This window comes from Talpa occidentalis, unplaced genomic scaffold (genome assembly GCF_014898055.3).
Source record: "Talpa occidentalis isolate TD23 unplaced genomic scaffold, MPIMG_talOcc4v2.1 talOcc4.6, whole genome shotgun sequence".
Lineage (NCBI taxonomy): Eukaryota > Metazoa > Chordata > Mammalia > Eulipotyphla > Talpidae > Talpa > Talpa occidentalis.
The window spans coordinates 88,314,791-88,330,659 of NW_023604972.1; the positions used below are offsets into that span (position 1 = coordinate 88,314,791).

Genomic DNA, 15,869 nt, shown 5'->3' on the forward strand with positions numbered 1-15,869 from the left:
CGTATTTCCACTCTGACCTGAACCAAACCAAGCAGCAAGTTCCAAGAACAAAGAACCCTAAGATGCAGACACAATGGCAGAAGCAGCTGACAACATGGGGCAAGCCATCCATACCTTTGCCTTTCACAATAAGTGAGATAAATGTCTGCCTAACTAGCGTGCCTTTCAACAGATGGAAATCATTTCAAGGATTTCTTACTAATGGCATGCTAAACAGCTCCCAGGAGAGCGCGCGCTGCTATAAGCTCCCACTGCTGTGTCCCACCACAGGTCAGCCTTCGCATACTGACTGCTCACAGCGCCATCTGAAATGGCAGCGCAGTTTGTTTCATATTGTATTCCTGGAGAAATAAAGGACTAAAAAACACTAATCTACTTAAGTGCTTCAAGATGTAGATCATCAGCGAGAACCACTTAGGGGCCCTGCTGTAGCTTACCCTGCAGCACATACCCTGTTCCGCAAAAAATGCAATTTCACTGGCACACACCTGTGATGAGGCTGCTCCAAAAGGGGAAGGAAGGTGGGCAGGTCCATGGCTTTCAAGGAAAGGCCTGAGGCCCAGTGTGATTGACCAGTCACATAAAATTGAGTAAGAGACTAATAAAAATCACGCAACAGGAAGAAAAGGAAATGTAAAATGAAAGTTCTTTCTTTCTAATGGATTCTCCATGTGGTTTTTAGCCAATGAGACAGCTTGGGATGCCAGAATGAGGACTCAGCTTTGAGTCAACAAACTTTAGTTCAAAATCACAGTCATTTAAGGATTGGTTCCTCTCAGCCTGTGGTCCTGTAGCATGTGATGGCTAATATAAAACTAGTGATCACTAAATATTTGTCTTTTTTTTTAATTTTCAAAAACTAAACATTTGTGGAAGAATATGGGCTGCAAGCATAGATTTCTATTCTCTAAGATTAAATATATAAGAAACAAAAAATGGTGGTAATTTTTAGGAGTGATGTGGCTAGCTTTGGTTCATATGATTATGGTGAATGATAATCCATGGGCTGAGCTAGGTAGATTTTTTTTTAGTTTATTCATCTTCTAAATTTACAAAGCTATGCAGTAAGAGGAAAGAGCAGGTATATAAATTTTTAACCTAGTTCTACTAATTCTCCATGTACCTTGGGAACATTGATTTATCTTTTTCAGCTTTCAAATTATATAAAAGAAGGAAGCTGAGCAACACCCATCAGAAGTACTGGGGGAAATGGTCACATAACTGGTTCAATATAAATACTGAAAAGATTTACATGTAGTAATCTGGCAAAATTGACAACTCTCTGTCCCAATATGCCACTAGAGGTCAGTTGGTATGGACTGGGGGTGGGGTGGTGGGGTGTGTGTGTGTTCAGGGCTGTTCTAAAAAGAAACAGTGGAAGCTTGTTTGCATCGTCCATGTGGCCCAAGAGAGCACTTCCAATGGCCCCAGGGACTATCACAAAGCCGCCAGTTAAGCAAAGGAAGATGCATGCAACTTTTTAATATTAAAACATGCCTTTGTGATCTCCACCTGGGTTTCTGGGTCACCAAGCACGTTCAGTGCACTATGGAGAAATGACCAGATTCTTTCCACCCAGTGTTGGAATCAGGTGATTGCTGTGAGGAGGCAAGCTATTACCCACCCGTCAGGCACATGTCAGGGATGAGTGGGTAATGACAAGCTGTCTTGGTGAACAAAACTGTGACCAATTAGCTCAAATACAAAGGGGAGCATAAAAATTCCATTTGTTTCTTTTAAGACCACTTCCTGTGCGAGGCAATAAAAATGTAATTTTTGATGTCAGTTTTTAATGCCTTTGTGTGTGACAGTGATGCATGAAAGGACGGGTTGTTTACCAGCACAGTGGGGGAGCATGTTTAATGGCAGCTGAGAGGCACTCGACTCCCCCATGACTCACCTTGAATCGTTCCAGGTACTGGGGAAGCTTGGACTGTTCTGTCTCCTCCGTGTCCAACTGCTCCACCAGCTCTTCTGGGCCCTGGCTGCTGTTGCCTTCTTCCGGCTGCTCCCCTGAAGACTCAGGGGCCGGAGTGGTCAGCGCCTGCAGTGCTCTGCCCAGCACATCGAGCTGTGGGGCACAAAAAAGGGCAGAGGCTCAATACCCTGTGGGCCTGAAAGCACACTGTGAACAGGGGCTGGGGAAAGGAAAATAAGGAAAAGTGGGGATCTAAAAACACATGAGACTAGTCTCCTTATAACATGCGAGGAAACAGATGATTATATGATTTCACATTAGAAGCCCCTGTTGGGAAATATGGAAAACTCAGTACAAAAAAAAATGGCACAAGTAAACAAGCTCAGGATTATCTGCACAAGTGAGCCAGCATTTAACTTCAATGGACGCCAAGAATGATGCTCAATGGGAATGGAAGTACCTCTCCCTTCCATGTCTTTCTCTATGGGCTTGGAATTGAGAGAAAGGGAATGAAAAACCACTGCAGGTCACAACCAACCAAGGGTCATTCTGAACCTATGGTAAAGTCTCTGAATATAGCAAGGGCCTCCTTCAGAGAAAGCTTTTAGCTCACTGAGTATCTATAAATTGGGGATCAGTGCAATCGACATAAGCTGCCAGCAAAGATCAGTCAAGCACGTGTGAAATTCATTTTAATGAGGTGCTTTTTGTGACTTAGAAAATAAGTAAATTATAAAACAGGGTTTTTCTTTCTTTATGTTTTGACCCCTCCCCCACCACTTTCAGTTAGGAGCACATCTCACTCACCCCACAAGGGATCTTATCAAGATGGGTTAGAAACAACCTCAAGGGAAACATTAGCACCCACTTGGGTATCGATTAATTCTGTTCACGTCATATGAGAACAAAAATCCAGAAAATACTCCAAGGCCTTTTAAAGCCACTAATACATTATACCCAAATCCGATGCATATCCTATACTTGTTGTCATCTGAACCACATTCCTATTAGGTCAGCACACAAAGAATGCAATTCTGGCTCACAGGGGAAGGAATATATCCCTGGCAAAGGGTTCATGTATAATTTTATGTTTTCAATCACTAATACTGACTATATGGGGTGAAAACATGAAAATATATTTAGAAATACGTATCCTTTGCTATAAACATCTGGCAGAGAACAAAGATTCACTAGACATTACTATAGTGTAGGCACCAGACTTGCATATCTGGTGACTGAAATGAAAGCCAAGGGGTGAATCCCAGTGACCAGGGTCAAGGTAAAACAAATAAGCAGCTCAAAGTTGACTTGTGCACGCTGGCAGTGGTCATTCTAGGCCTCACCTGCCACAAAATTTGCCTGGATAAGAAAAGACACTGTGGTTCCCTACGGGGTTTAAGGCTTATCAGTAGCTGTAAGATGTGGCATTTCCTGTACCCTGAGCTAAGTCTAGAAACGTCTTTGTTTCGAGGGCTCTGGGTGACTAAGTGGGATGACTTTGGTGGTGATGGGAGGCGTTTCCTAGTCCAGCAAAGTGAACACTTTACAATTTAAAAAAGAAACATCTGGATTCATATCTTTAGCATTATGCTTTCACCTCAGAATGGTTTACTGGAATGAAAGGGAAACTATGCCATCTCTACTCCCCAGATTCATTCCTGAGGGTTTTTAAGGAGGGGTAGGCGAGGAGAGATGTCATATAATCTTTAGGACTACATGAGGGTACAGAAATGTGCAAAATTTAAAATGAAATCTTAACCTCTCTTGAGCTTCTGCTGAGATCTTATTGAAGGGGAAGAAGTAGTATTTTATTGAACTAAGTTTGAATTTTAGGGGAAGAGTTTTTCCTCTTAGACAGTGAGCTATAAAATCAACATTAATCTTATTCTCAAGTGCGTTTTCTCAGAAACATTGAGAATGGTTGTGGTTTTCTATTCCTTTTTAAATGGGTAAGTACGTGCTTCTTAGAAATAAAGACAGGAGGAGGAGGAAGGAAGACAAAGAAGACACATTCAAAGTTCCATTATGAGGAACAGGAGACCTAAATCCCACTGATTAGGGCCAACAACCATACCGCTTCTCTACACAATTTTCGGTCTTCTGGGGAAGAGGCCACCTTCTCCATCACTTGAAGGGCTTTGTCCAGGTACCCCGGCTGCCATAGCAGAGGCATGTTATGGTACACGGCCCGCAGTCCTTGCTGCAATTCCACCTTCCCTGTGGGCAAAGAGAAAAATGAAGAAGGCTGAGCCACGGCTTCCCGAAGCTGGGACCCAGGATTGATTTATTTAAAAAGATTTTTTATTTATTTATGCATACAAGAACTGGGGTGTAGGCTAGAGGTGCAGGGGGAGAGAGGACTCAGCAGAGACGGAGTGAGGAGCAGAACAGGCGTATTTACTGAAATACACTACTAAGGGGAGCATCAGGCAAGGTCTGCTGTGCCATGTGGTTAGCTCCCTGGCTGGGGACTGAATGCAGGCTGTAACACTGATAGTGCTAAGACTTAACCCCTAGGCTACCAGGGAGTTATCCCTACCCCAAAAAAGAAAAAAAAAAATCTCATTTTGCCCTTCTTTCCTTTAATCTTCAACAGTACTTAAATCATAAGGTCTTTATCATCCTTTTGGGTCTCAGGACATGAATATTTCTCATTGTTGGAACTTCCCTTGCTATCTGAAAAGAATATTCTTATTTGGTATGATTTGGTCAGGTACTTTTGGGATTTGGAATGTTGAAAAATTTTCCCACATACATTAACAGCATTCCCAGACTCAAAATCGCCTTCCAGATCAAATCAAATAGGAATGTTCTACTTTCAGAGAGTAGGGGAAACTTGTACTTCAAACCACCTCTATTAGAGTTTAAGCTGTGGATGCCAGACAATAGGGCCACGGGGTGTGGAGAGAGACTGTCTGTGCACCTGAGGCCCTCTCTGTACTAGTGACCTATGCCGCCTTGAGATGCCAGGTCTTGAATCTCCCTTCACTTATCTTTCCTGGCAAGGAGGATTTGGGAAAGCTGTAGTATGACATAAATAGACAAAGCTTATCAGGTGACAGCTAATTTTAGACCTTTTAGATGCTTGGGGCTAGACTACAGTCACATCCTGGGAAGCTGCTTCCATCAGGGTTGAGGGAGGCTGCCCAGCACATGACACAATGAGAGCAAAGAGCTTTTGATTTGGTGGTTGCCAGTCCCAGAGCACCAGGGCCTCTGCTCAGAATCAAGGACAAAGTACATTTTCTTTGTCCTGACAATTCCCTGAACAATTCATGCAGTATAATGGTCCTGAATGTTAATCTGAAGGCAGGGTCAAAGCAGGGGCAAGAATATGTATAGCAATATCAAAGGTAGGTGGCAAATAAGTAGAAGGTGAAAAAAGAGCAGTTAACTCTTTTGTTATCTGGATAGCTAGCTTGATAATCTCTGAAATTCCTTAGTTTATATCAGAATCAGTATCCAGGAATGCCACAGTACATTCTGTTGCTGAAGATCAACTTCAAAAGCAGTCAAACTACTATCACTGTTAATTTTCAGAAAACAAAGGTAGCAGAAGCAGTAAAGGATTAAGAGAAGCAATACAGATTAATTCAGGATTAAGAAACACCTATATACTTAAAAGACAGAGGGAAGAATAGTGAAGTAATATGCGTGTAACAAACCTGTAAATCAGGACACATTTTATGTGCCTTTAGGTTGAATGTTATTTGCCTAGACACCCCACCACCCAGGCTCTCAGTCAACCTCAGAAAGTTTCGTCCTCCTGACCTGTCTGATTTTCAACACCAGTAGGGCATTAAAATAAAGCTGCCACCTATCAGAGTGGCACAATCACAGAGTGGCAGTGAGCCACTCTCTGCTTCCCCAAACTGCCACTACCTGTGCTCTGAGTGTGTCTTCACTCACCTGAAGAAAATGCCAAAGATGAGTTCAACCCTAATTCTTGATTTTTAACCTACTGGACTTTTGGGCTAAGGCCAGGGAAAGATGGTTGTGACTACTGGGGAAGACTCTACTGAATGGTTTTCCTAAACGGGGGGAAGAACTTTACTCCCTTTATTTTCTCCCTTCCTCACATTGACTGCCACTAGCTCTCACCTCACAGTGGTGACAAGCTTAGAACCCTCTTTACTGACTTAGGTCATAACTGTAAGGCCATCAAGATCTCCTGCTATATCTAAAAATGACAGCTCTCTTGGAATTTCACCAGTATGTTTAAATCAAATCAGAATTTTATTGTGAAGTGAGAGAATGTATCAATTCTATCCATGAAGAACAGTTATTTGTAAGAATTTTTAGCTTACCAAGAAGCGCATAGCCATATAACTGGGAACTCAACCCCACTGAATTGTTTTGCTTTAGGCCTGGGAGTAACAGAGATGCACCGAAGTTCCTCTCCTCTTCCCACTGTAACAGAACATACCAGATTATGGTCCAGGTAAGCAGTGGATACTCAATGCAAAAATATTTTTAATGATATGGAGGAAAAAGAAGATAGCATTAAATAAAACAAGGAAAGTAAAAAGCCACAGGCACATTATAACCCCAATTTTGCAAATAAAAGGTATTTATGCTTAATGAAAAGTACAGAAAATGTATGTGTGTATAACATAAGAAATGTGATATGTTAATAGGTTTCTGGGTAGTAAAATATGAACATTTTGGTTTTTGCACTTTACATTATTTTCCAATCCTCCCACACCCCCGCCCTAATGAATAGAGTTCCTTTTATAGTCAGAAAAGCAAAACAAAAATATTAAGTATACTCTGGACTGACAATGCCTTGAGACAGTGTGCTGTCGGCGCCATACAACACACTGCCGTGATGCGACGAAGCAAGTTTCTGAATTTTATACAATTCAACAATGATAAGACTCCTACTTAACAGAGTTAAAATAAATACAATTACTAGGTTGCTTTTAGATAGATTTGTTCCTCCCAAAAAATAAAGTAGGCAATCAGAAACACTTAGTGACTGTTTCTCTCAACCCAGGGTGCAAAATTACACTTCAATGAAATTGGACCCTTTTGACACATGGGGATAAAAGGGCAAGAACACAGGCATTACTAAGGTTGTTGTGGCAGCAGCGATGGGCGGGGGTCACTGGAAACATGGGCCCAGAGGGTAGCCTTGGCTACTCCCCAGAGAACTGTGATCTCGGTGCCAGAGGGTCACACCTTGGCCAGAGCCCTCCTGGCTTGGAAATTCAGAACACCATGCTCAGGTTGCCCAGCTATGCACTCAGAGGTCAGGGAGGAAGCAGAAAATGCAGGAGGTCTTCAGTTGCAATTGCAGCCAGTTGTAAGAGCAGCACCCCAGGAGCTAATGGGCAACCAAACCTCTTTATGCTTTTGTGCATGCAACACAAGTGTAATTTGTTAAGGTTTTTCTAAACCTTTGAAAAAAAGCAAAGACCTTGGGAGAAAAACAAAATCACCCTAGGTGCTTCTGCAGCACAGGTAATGAAGGACTGGGTCATTTCACTTTCAAAAGCAAATCACGCTAAGGTTTGATCCCACCCCAACCCCCCAACACAGTGAATAGTAAATAAGGAGGCTTAAGAGCATTTTTTTTTTTTCCTTTTCTTTGGAGAAAAAAAGATCTATAGAATGAGAATGCAATCAGGAGAGGCTAAAAGTCAAATAGCAATATACCTGCTGAGCTGGAAGTGAAGTGAATGTGTGTGTGTGTGTGTGTGTGTGTGTGTGTGTGTGCGTGTGTGCGTACATGCATGCTGGCTGACAGCTCCCAAAGAACATTTTATTTTTTAAAGATTTATTTATTTATTTATACAAGCACTGGGTATAGTCAGAAGTGTAGGAGGGTGAGAGAATTCACCAGAGCCAGAAAAAGGAGCAGAGCAGGCAGAAAGGACCGAAGTACACTGCTGAGGGGAGCAGCGGGCGGCAGGAGAGGTCTGCGAGCCATGTGGGACCCTCGCCCACGGCTGGGGATCGGGCCGGGGATCGAACCGGCGCTGCAGAGGCTGTGGGCAGCTTCGCAGCCCAGCGTTCAACCACTGCACCACGGGGGAGGCCCCCAAAGAACTTTTTAAAAGAACTTTTTCCACACAAAATTTTCAAACAAATGAATGTCACAGAGATTTTTTCTGTTCATTGGGAATAATGCAATCATTGCTGCTAATATAAAAAGCTGTTTGATGTGTTGACATAAAACAATAAGTCTTTTCCAAGTCTTTAGCTTCTGTGATATGTGTACTATTATGGCCTAAATCAGGTGCTGTGTCATCAGTGTCCTCAAGGTTCTCCTATTTCACACTTGTGCCTCTCCCTTAACACAAATGCAAATTTCCCCACTTCCCCTTCTTCCACTTCCCTTCACCTGTCTCTCCTTTCTTTCTGCACCCCTAACTCACTCCAGAATCGACTCTGGTTTGGTTTTGTACAACTTCATGCCTCATATCACTGCCTTCAGTGAACTTTTTATTTAATTTTAATTGTTGTATTTCTCATTGAGGTAACATTGATCCACAGCACTGTAACTGATGATCAGGTATACGTTCACCTCTTCAGAGGTATGTTTCCACACCAGTGAACTTTAAAGAGTACACATCTTACCTACCCTCTCAGAAACATTCTCTATTATAAGCCAGTCTCTCCCTAGGTGGTCCCTCACAGTCCTGACTTCCCTTTTTGTTTCCTGGCTTCTTGGCAGACATGTACAGATGGATGTATAAATTGCATCTCCAGTCCAGATTTTCCTGTTAATGTTTCAGTCTTCCTCATGAAATCTCTTGTGTCAAAGACATTTCAAAATGCACAAATTCAGAGTCAATGAATTTTCTCATAAATCCCCAATTTTTTCCAGAGGTAAGGTTTGATCCCTAACTCCTTATTTCCACCTCATCATGTTATTTGCCTCCCAAATATGTCGATGTGCTACTCTCTAATGCCCTCATCTTTTGGCCCCCATGTTAACATTACCTCTTGCTTGGATAACCGTTAATAGTCTCATAAGTGCTCTGCCCATAACCATCCTAGCTCCGATGTGGTATATTATCAATATACACAGCCAGAGGCATCTTTTCAAAACCCAAATCTGATTGTGTTATCCCTCTGCTTAAAACTTTTCAATGGCTCTTTTCTATTTTTAGCATGTAGATAAAAACAGCTTAGCATGACCTACATTCTCCAACATTACCTTACCCCATGACCTCATGCTCATCCTCTGTTGTAGCTATGCATTAGCAAGCTTCTTATCTTCTTTCAGCTGCTTTCTCCTCACCATGCTCTCTCTGCCCCAGGGCTTTTGCACATGTTATTTTCTCTTTTTGGACTTTCTTTCCCTCTTCAACCAGTTCATTCCTATTTATCTGTCAAATATTAACCCAAGATAATATTTCCCCCAAAGAGTATTTCCTAACCTAAGTTTAAGATACAAACAACAACTCCCTTCATTCATGCAGGCTTTCCATATATGAATTCTTTTTAGTGCTCATTATAATCATAATTTAAAACTTACCCCTGTTTTACTTTAAAGACCTACAATTTCCCTAGATTATAAGCAGGAAATGTTTGCTCATAGTTGAACAACTAGCTCTTGACAATGTATGGACTATAGAAGGTTCTCACTATATATATTCTATATATTGATGAAATAATGAATGTGAGGTATGCCATAGGTTAGGGCATTTCTCTTATAAAAAGCAAAACATACCACGTATTCTTTAGAATGTAGGTTAGACTTGATTATCTTTACAGTTCCTATACAAATTATTCCCCGTACCCCCGGATGTTGCATTTGTGGTTCAGAGCAGACTGTCTGGCTTTCTAGGTGGCTTCACTTACTAGCTGGGTGGCTCTTAAGTAACAATTCTGTGATCTAGTCTGCATTAATAATATTCTTTACACCAAGAATACAGCTTGGTGTAAAGTGAATGCTATTTAAATATTAGTTGTTATTAGTGTTGCTATAACTCATACTAAGATATAAGAATAAATAGTGATTAAATACCTTGATCTAAGAGATGAAACCAAAACTTGGTATTCTGACTGACCCAGAGCTACCTCAGGAAAATGCTGACAAATTAAATAATCGGTATTTAATGCTCTTTATTTAGCAGCCTCATTGCTTCTTTGATCTTCTGTGTTAACTGTCATTGATTATCAGCTAACCGTTTCTGAATGTCCGAGGACACTCAGACTAGCTCGTTTCAAAATGTACGTAGGGCTTTCATTTGAAATTCTATTGGATAGAGGAATATCCAGTTCTATGTTGTGAGAAACTAGTAACTAAAATGCACAGAATAAACACTCGTTTCTGACAGTACTGGGCCACATCAGGTACCTTCATCCACAGTCTGAGGGTGGCGGTTTCCTCTGGTCACCTCATCCCTACTCAGCAGCCACTGCCACCCTCTCCTAGCCTCTCAGTACTGCTTTATGGCAGATCACTTACGCTGAAGTCTGTCTTCTTTGCCAGGCAATAGTGCAAAACATAGAGGGAGAGGAGCTGGGTGGAAGGCACTTCAAAGGCTTCTTGCCTCATGATCTCAAAAACCACAGATAAAGCATCTGGCAAGAAGATGAACATAAACATGATAGGATCATAGTTGCAAGGTAAGTCATTAAATCTCTATTAACTACAAACAGAAAAACAATCAGAATTCAGAAGTAAAATATATGGGTGCTGATTCTAATTCTACCAACCAGATCTTTCCCAAGACTTTAGCTTCTCCTGCATAGACTATAATGTGCAAACTCAGGTGCTATGCACTAGGGTCCTCAAGGTCACAAAATAAATCATTTATTTTTTTCTCTTGGTTCCCAGAATCATCTTCATAATAACAAGATGCAATTTACCACCTTTTCAAAAGATTTTTGAACAGCCCAACTTGATAATACATATGAAAATGCAGTGTAAATTGAGAAGCAAATTCAAGGTATCACATCCATGAGCTAGAAGAGCTAAGGCATCCAGAAAGGAACCTGAGATTTTATAGGTCACCCTCAAAAGTACAGCAGGGCATGGGGCTGTCTACCCTCCTCTGTGTTCCAGTACCTTCTTTCTGCTGGTGGAAAGAGGATAAATAATACAGGTAATTCTAAATTCTAGTTATTTCAAAGTCAGAAACTGATGACTATAAAAAGGACAATCAGGCTCAGTTTAACAGCGCTGAAAGAAAGAAGGGAAAGGAAAACAGTTCACTCATAAATTATAAGCCCCTAAGTATAATATACAACATAAAATACTTGTTTCTACATGAATGCTGGTCACAGAAGATCAGAACTTGAGCAGTTTTTATTTCCACTCAATATTCCACAACATAGATGGAAGCCAAGAAAATCAAGTTCAAACAATTTCTTTCCCTTAGTATTTGCTGTTAAGTTCAAGAATTTTAATATTGGTTTAAAATACTATGCCTGTACATAATACAGAAACAACAAATGTTTTTACTGCTTGAGTTACTCTGTTACCCAATTTTTGCATTTATTTGTAACTAGGAGTTAGCAACTGATATGCAGCTGTTCCTAGTCAGTTGGTTTTGTACATGGCATGATTCTAAATGCGGCCATAGGCAAAAATTTCTATATTCTTTTTTGCAAATGGGAAAGCTGACACAGGCAGACCAGGAAGTCACCTAGCAAGTTAGTGGAAAACAAGGACCCTTTCAGGGTCTTTGACCCTACTGACACTTTTAAAAAGAGTGAGAACTGTTAATACATCCTTTTCCAAAGATACAGAGATTAGAAAAACAGAATCCAACCAAACCACTATTTTAAAATGCAATTAAAGCTAAAAATCCAGTTTAAAAAATATGTTTTGCCAACTGTTCATTACTGAATCCAAATTTACATATAAAAACTCAGATTTACTTTTATTTATATTCTGCATCACTGTCAGCTTGGGAAGTGAAATTAGTTTGGCCTGTGTAATTAAATTACTTTTCCTCCATAATCGTTTACTCACTTTGATATTTCCCATCCTAACAACAATAAAAAATACAATACTTTCTAAAAATTTTACCATAAATGAAAATCATCTTCATCAAAGCTTTATTTTTAAAAATCCTCATATTCTGCACTTAGGGAAAAAAACTCCTTTGACCTTTCTGACGTATCTTTTTTTTTTTTTTTGATTCTTTGTACCTTTATTCAAAATCAATATAATTTGTATTTTTTTAAAATTGTTTTTTTTTAATTTTTTAAAAAAAATTTTTATATTCCCCATACAATTACAACCCCCTTATTTAGAGAGTGAAGAGATAAAACTGTTACTACACAATTGTCCAAATACACAGACACATGGATTCTTAAATTTGATGTTCACAGAAAATAAGTTATGAAACATGCAAAACCTGATTATCTTTTATTTGGGTTCAGGACATGCATTTGCCTAAATTAAGTAAGAAATTGACAAGAAGGAAAAATTAACATTTCAAAAGGTAATAGCAATTATTTTTTGTCAGTCAGCAACTACAAGCCTTATGAGAAAGAAGACAAAGCAGAGGTCTAGAGAAGACAAAGAAGAGGAGTGCCGACACAGGCCCAGTGCCCCAGACTAACCACTGAATACTGACTGATGCGGAGGCGCTGATGTGCAGGGATGAGTGTTGGAATCCAGTTAGAGCAATCACAGAGGTCATACATGCATAAGCGATCAGCAGCCCATATCCTTTTTCCTTGAGGTAGTGACTTTCCTAACACAGGGGTGGCTCCTTCATGGCTCCTAGTACCACACCTAAGGTGCCATGGCAGAAGGGGAAAGCCAGTGGGCATCCTTTCATATGGCAAGGCCTCCTCCTTCCTCCCTCCTGACTGCACAGTTCCAAGTATAAGCCAAGCACCAGGTACTACATTCTCTCTCCATAGGAGACTCACGGGGTTCCGCATGACTGCTTTTAGGGTCTGCTGCATGCCCCATCAGCTTGGTCTCCCTTATTGCCTCAGAAAATAAGAGTCACTTTAATTTCCCAGGATCAGAGAATGTCAGAGGTTAGAGACCTCAGAGATCATTGATCCACTTACTTTACAGGTGAGGAAATGAAAGTCTAGCCATGAAATGACTTATCTGCAAGGCTAGTATACTGCTCTTTCCGGAAAAGTCAACTAATTTTGGAGTTTTGTATTTTATATACTATAACTATAATTTAAATAAAACAAAGCAACGTGTGATAAAAAAATCAAGCTATCAATTGCTGTACTATAATCTTAACTAATTATGAAAGCTCAGGCAGGGTTTATTGTTTAACTAAATGCATTGTCCTAAAGAGACAAACTTGAAAACAAAGGGTAAAAAACCTGGATAAATCCTAGCTGGCCAAGTGGTACTGTAAATCAAGTAGACATTTATTTCTGATCGAAAGAGTGATGGAAAGAGATGTCACTAAAAAATAAAATAAGGGAAAGTTCCTATAGTTGCTTCCCTTTGGGAGCTAAAATGCCATTATAAATTGACCTGGGTTTGGCTTCTTACCTTTATAATTTTCTTTCTTTATGAAATAATCGAGCAGTAAGTTAAATGTAAAGTTATCTGGGAAAATTCCATAATGAACCTGTAATGAAAAGGAAAATCAGAGAAAAAATACCTACCTTAATTTAACTTCTAATATATGCCCATGTGTGTTATTCAGGACAAAATATGCCATCGTTAGCTTTTAAATATTTGACTAATATTTTACAGCATCTGTGACAATGAAACAGAAGCTATAAAGCAAGAGGTTTGGTAACTGGAACTTCTGGTCAGGTAAGAAAGTTATGAATGGGTGTCTGATATAAGAAAAATGATATGTGAAAAATAACGTTCAATTCTAGTATCTTGTCATAGTTTAAAAAAAAAAAAAAAGGGCCTCCCCTGGTGGCGCAGCGGTTGAGCGCTGGGCTGCGAGGCTGCCCGCAGACTCAGCAGCGCGGGTTCATTCCCCGGCCTCCGGAAAGGGTCCCACAAAAAAAAAAAAAAAAAAACAACAAAAAACCAAAAGACACACCCCAAAACCACCACTGTTCCCCTGCCTTCTCCCCAGGCCCCCAACATATAAAACCTGCACTGACTCAGCAATTGTTTTATTAGATATGGAGCCCCACTAGAAAGCACATATTATAATATTATGCGGCATTTTCTGGTCCTTAAACTGTTTTCCCTCAACTTTACTGAGATACAATTGACATATAACATTGTGTAAGTTTAAGGTATATGACATGATTAAGGTATATAACAACATGATATATATTTTTTTAAATGTTTATCACAATAAGGTTAACTAAAACATCTGTCTCCTCACATACTTATTTTTCTGTTGTGGTGAGAACATTTAAGATCTATTCCCATAGCAACTTTTAAGTATACAATTTAATATTGTTAACTATAATCACCATGCTATAAGGTTAATACGCAGAACTTGATTCATCTTGAAATTCAAATAGGAACCCTTTGACTAACATCTCCTCATTTCCTCTGCACCCCAGAACATGGCATTCATCACTGTACTCTATCTGTGAGTTCAACTATTTTAGATTTCATACAGGTGAGATCATATAGTATTTGCCTTTCTCTAACTTATTTCACTTAATATAATGCTTTCAAGATTCATTCATGTTCCTGCAAATGGGGGGAAGGGTGGTGTTCCCTTCTTTTTTAATAGCTGAATAATATTCCATCATGTATATCTACCACATTTCCTTTATCTAATCATCTGTCAGTGGACACTTAGGTTGTTTCTATGGCCTAACTATTGTTACAGTGAACATAGGGGCACAGATATCTTTTCAAGATAATGATTTCATTTCCTTCAGATATATATATCCCAAATGTGAGATTGCTGGATCATATGGTAGTTCCACTTTCAGTTTCTTGAGGAATCCAATTTACATTCTCACCAACAGTGCACAAGTGTTCACTTTTTGCTATATCCTCATTAGCATTTATATCTTTGGTCTCCTAGACTGGTTTTTAAATGCCCAAGAAATATGTTAACAAAATATTACTAACCAATCTCTTAGGATGTTCTTTTTTTCTGTTATTAGGTTGCTGAATATTTGATAATCTCAATTTCTCAAAATGTGGACCCTTTAGTATCCATCTTGAAATCTTCTATGAGTGCTTTTAACAATGCAGAGTCCTAAGTCTCAGACTTACAGAATAAGAGTCTAGGAACAGGGCACAGAAACCTGAAGGTTTAATGAGTTTCTCATGTGATTTTCATAAACAATCAAGTTTGACCATTACGGATCTAAACTATGGTTGCATTTTTGTTTGCTTTAAATGCTTACTGAAGTATTTACACCACTCCCTACACCCATCCCCTTAGGAGATTCTGATAGTCCTACCCACCAGTTGCAAATCACTGCTGAAATAAGTCACTGGTCACTAGAAGCTGTATGAGGTGCTTCAATTGTGGTGAAATGGAAAAATATTTTAAAAGCCAATATTTTAAAGGTTTGGCTTATGGGCAGTATCTGTATTTCCCAAAGCAGTCATCCAAATGAACACTGATCTCTAGGGGCAGAGATTTTACAGTGATAAATATTTAAATATTTTAGAGTGATAAATCATTAAAACAGAAAGCAGACTTAGAAATCAAATGGTCAGTGATTGTCAACCCTAGCTGCAAATTAGAATCAACTTGGGAGTTTTAGAAACATACCAATGAGGGATAAATAGGCAGACCACAGAAGGCTTCTAGGGCATACTTTGTATGGTACTATAATGATACATATCATTATACATTTGTATAAATCCATAGAATGCACAACACCAAACATTACAATGAACTGTAATGTAAACTACAAACTATCAATTAATTATAGGTTTATCAATTACAAGTGTATGTGGGGAATGTTGATAATATGGGGGAGGCTGTGATGTGTGGGGGCAGGAAGCATATGGGAAATCTCTGTACTTTCTGCTCGATTTTGCTGTGAACCTAAAACTGCTCTAAAAAAAAAAAGTCTATTAAAAAACACTTATAAAACTACATAGAAAATACCA

At 39.5% G+C, this 15,869-nt stretch overlaps 1 protein-coding gene across 1 annotated transcript in view; it reads right to left on the reverse strand.

Annotated features, from left to right (window-relative positions):
• The window catches only part of MRPS27 (mitochondrial ribosomal protein S27), a 75,977-nt gene that overhangs the window by 1,514 nt on the left and 58,594 nt on the right, over window positions 1-15,869 (reverse strand). The window contains exons 6-10 of the mRNA XM_037529419.1: window positions 13,359-13,437; window positions 10,341-10,456; window positions 6,226-6,328; window positions 3,993-4,135; window positions 1,901-2,071 (exon numbers count right to left, since the gene is read on the reverse strand). Of these exons, the coding sequence (XP_037385316.1) occupies window positions 1,901-2,071; window positions 3,993-4,135; window positions 6,226-6,328; window positions 10,341-10,456; window positions 13,359-13,437 (612 nt within the window). The remainder of the gene's footprint in view (window positions 1-1,900; window positions 2,072-3,992; window positions 4,136-6,225; window positions 6,329-10,340; window positions 10,457-13,358; window positions 13,438-15,869) is intronic.